Source organism: Pelobates fuscus, chromosome 1 (assembly GCF_036172605.1).
Source record: "Pelobates fuscus isolate aPelFus1 chromosome 1, aPelFus1.pri, whole genome shotgun sequence".
In the NCBI taxonomy this organism is placed as follows: Eukaryota; Metazoa; Chordata; class Amphibia; order Anura; family Pelobatidae; genus Pelobates; species Pelobates fuscus.
Genome location: NC_086317.1, coordinates 489,553,570 through 489,556,856, shown reverse-complemented (window position 1 = coordinate 489,556,856; position 3,287 = coordinate 489,553,570). Strand labels below are relative to the sequence as shown.

Genomic DNA, 3,287 nt, shown 5'->3' with positions numbered 1-3,287 from the left:
ACTAAAAAAGACTAAACATATCCCACTTTCAATACCTTTGGTTGTCTACTTTTTCAAATGGTATGCCATTATGGGGGTAATTCTCATTGCTGGGCTACCACACCGTCTCAAAGGCAACATTACCAATCTGGCAAATTTCTATTTGAAAATGGAACGTTCTATATTTGACCCTGTAACTTTCCAAAACACCATAAAACCTGTTAATGGGGGGTACTGTTGTACTCGTGAGACATCGCTGATTACAAATATGTGCATTTTTGTGCAGTAAAACCTAACAGTATTATGACATTCACAGCTAAAATGTCAGACGGAAATTTAAAAAAAAATCTTATTTTCTCACATTTTTTTAAAAATTTTATTCATAATGAATAGTTAATGATAAATTAAAGCCCTGTTTCTCCTGAACAAAATGATATATAATAAGTGTGGGTGCATATAATATGAAAGAGGGGAACTATGAGTGAACAGACATATAGCGAAAATTCTAGTTTTTGTTTTGATCAGAACGTGCACTATTGACTCCGTCCTGAAGGGGTTAAACTACAGCTCCCATCAAGTGACTGCTTATACGTGAAAACACCCATACAGAACCACAGCTCGTGATTAAACTACAACTCCCATTGTAGCGGATAGACGGGCACCCCGACTGGGTACCTCCGTTGAAGGATGCGCCTGGCGCTTCCTGAGGACTCCAAGCACTGCAGCAGACACCACAACCACCGAACCGGAGAAGCATATGAATGCTGTAAACAGCTGGACAGGAAAAGCATACAATCAGCTTACACTCCTGGCAATCAGCATACAATCCAATTTCCCCAAAAACGAGACGACACTTAGTTTTGAGGTCAAGCAGAACTGCCTATACTGACACATACAGCCTCTTTTATTCACAATCTACACACATAGTACTGCCCACAGGGTTTTACAGAAGAACCAATAACACACGTACATTACAGAAAACACTCCCAGCAATTATACACAAATCCTCCCCTCTGCTTGTGATCTAATTATGGTACACAATGGGTTAACATAATTATCACAAGCAGGAAAAATACAGTTTTTATACATGTACTATAGCTTTAAATATACGTCCAATCATCATATTTAGAATCAGCACACTTTAACCCCTTAAGGACCAAACTTCTGGAATAAAAGGGAATCATGACGTGTCAGACATGTCATGTGTCCTTAAGGGGTTAAACATAAACACTCTCAAAAATCAGACAAATACATCCAGTAGATAAAAAGTTAGCTGGGAGTCCTTTATGACCGACCGCAAGCACATTTTCCTGCCCAAAACAGTTCATTAGATTTGGGCTGTGCGGTTGGTCTATTTTACACAGAAAAATGACTAAGTCCCATTCGAATGCACGAACAGGGCCGTTCGTGCATTTAGCTTAGTATAGCAGTGAGTTCAAACTGCCGAACGGGACTTAGTCTCTGCAGCTGAAAACGGAGTGTAGGAGAAGGTAAGGGTCAGTGGTGTTCATTGAAATGTGTAGCCGATTTCAGTTCCATGGATTTGGCTACACATAGCGCTGACCTCGTTCGAATGAACAAAGATGGCTGCCGCCACGTGTTCGTTTGTCGAATGGCGGCCACATCGACTACTTAGGCTGCATCCAAAGTGCCAATTTAAAGCTGCATAACTCCAATACAATTTAAATGGGCAGCAAGTCTTTTAAAATCCAATCTGCTAAAATCGCCTTCAACAGGCAATATCTTCCAGGGGCCATAGTCTTAAAGGGGCATTGTTCCCAAAAGTCACAATATGTCCCCAGATGGTTCTTAAAGGGCCAGCAGCAGCATAATAAAATACAATATGCCCAAATCCTGTATTTAAAGGGCCAAATCTCCCAGGGGCCATAGTCAGCAGGCAGGAGGCGGGCAAACAGGCTTCTCCAATGCCCAGTGGCGAGGTTGGTTTCGCCACACCCATCATGGGACGACTCATACAGTACCACAGCTCGTGATTAAACTACAACTCCCATCATGGGACGGCTTATAATGTAAACAGACCCCCTACGGCACAGCAGTATATGCTCAATAGAACATTAAATGAGAACCACAGCTTGTGATTAAACTACAACTCCCATCACGTGACGGCTTACAACGAGGGGAAACGTAACAACGTGTGTGGACTGGAAACTCACGTTCAGCGTATTTCTACATCTCTGTGTGTATCAATTTATTCAGTTAAAAGAAAAAAAAACACACTCAACACTCACTCACTCACTCTCTCTCTCTCTCTCAGAAAAAGATCCAGACAGCATAGAATCCATTCACCTCATGGTGCTAGCTCTCAAACGTCTGTTACATTCATTCCACTTCCTGATCACAAAGTCTCACTACCTGCCAGTCTGGAGACTCACCTGCAGTAACTGGGGAGGGGCGCTCTATAATTAACCTGCACAACATCGCAGAAAGGGAGTGAGCTCTGGTTATTCACTAACGTTCAAAGTGACTTCACTCCGAATTCCTGGCAATTCTCACCCATATCAGGGTAATTCACTGAGTGAGAATTCAAGTAAATGTAAAATCAAAATGTCAATTACACTCTCAGCTTGGCTGCTCTGGCCTTTAATAAAAAAAAAAATCACAAATGATTTAAAAATGATTGGTCTTAAATGGTGAGCATTATAGGGGCTTATTCACTAACGTGGCAGCATAATATTACTATTATTATTATTACTGGCATTTATAAAGCGCCAACATATTCCACAGCGCTGTACAATTGGGAAAAAGACAAACACAATAAGAACAGACCGATACAACAGGTAGAGGGCTCTGCCCGTGAGCTTACAATCTAAAGGTTGAAATAGGGATATGAGACAAGTAGGTAGCAGAGGAATTTCATGGCAGAGAGAGTTAATGGTATAACTGCAGCAGCTGATAACATGTGAAGGTAATAGGGAGGTGATTGGTGTGGTTCCAAACAGCTGGAGGTGCATGCTATTTAGTTAGAAGGAACCAGGGTGGGTGGGTAGAGACGGGTAAAATTAAATGGCCTTCATGTTGCAGGACTGGATGGTTTGGGTCTAAGGAGTATAGGCCAAAGTAGCTGAATTGGGAACATTGTATGACTGTACTCTTTCCCTTCCATTTACTGTTCTAGTGAATAAGCCCCCAAATCCGTGGCAGCAGTGTGAGCTCACAGGGCAGGTCTATGAGAACACAGGTCGGCTGGTTCATTCCAGGTGCTCTTAGATCAGTGGATTCCATTTACGTCTGGATCGGGGCACACTTTAATGATCCGCATGATACCTACTATTCTACCTGGACAGACC

General features: G+C 42.1%; 1 protein-coding gene across 1 annotated transcript in view; it reads right to left on the bottom strand.

Moving 5' to 3' along the window:
• Positions 1–2,305, bottom strand: part of PGAP2 (post-GPI attachment to proteins 2) — a 43,721-nt gene extending 41,416 nt beyond the window's left edge. The window contains exon 1 of the mRNA XM_063433100.1: positions 2,287–2,305. Coding sequence (XP_063289170.1) covers positions 2,287–2,291 — 5 coding nt within the window. The 5' untranslated portion in view covers positions 2,292–2,305. The remainder of the gene's footprint in view (positions 1–2,286) is intronic.
• Positions 2,306–3,287: the final 982 nt, after the last annotated feature.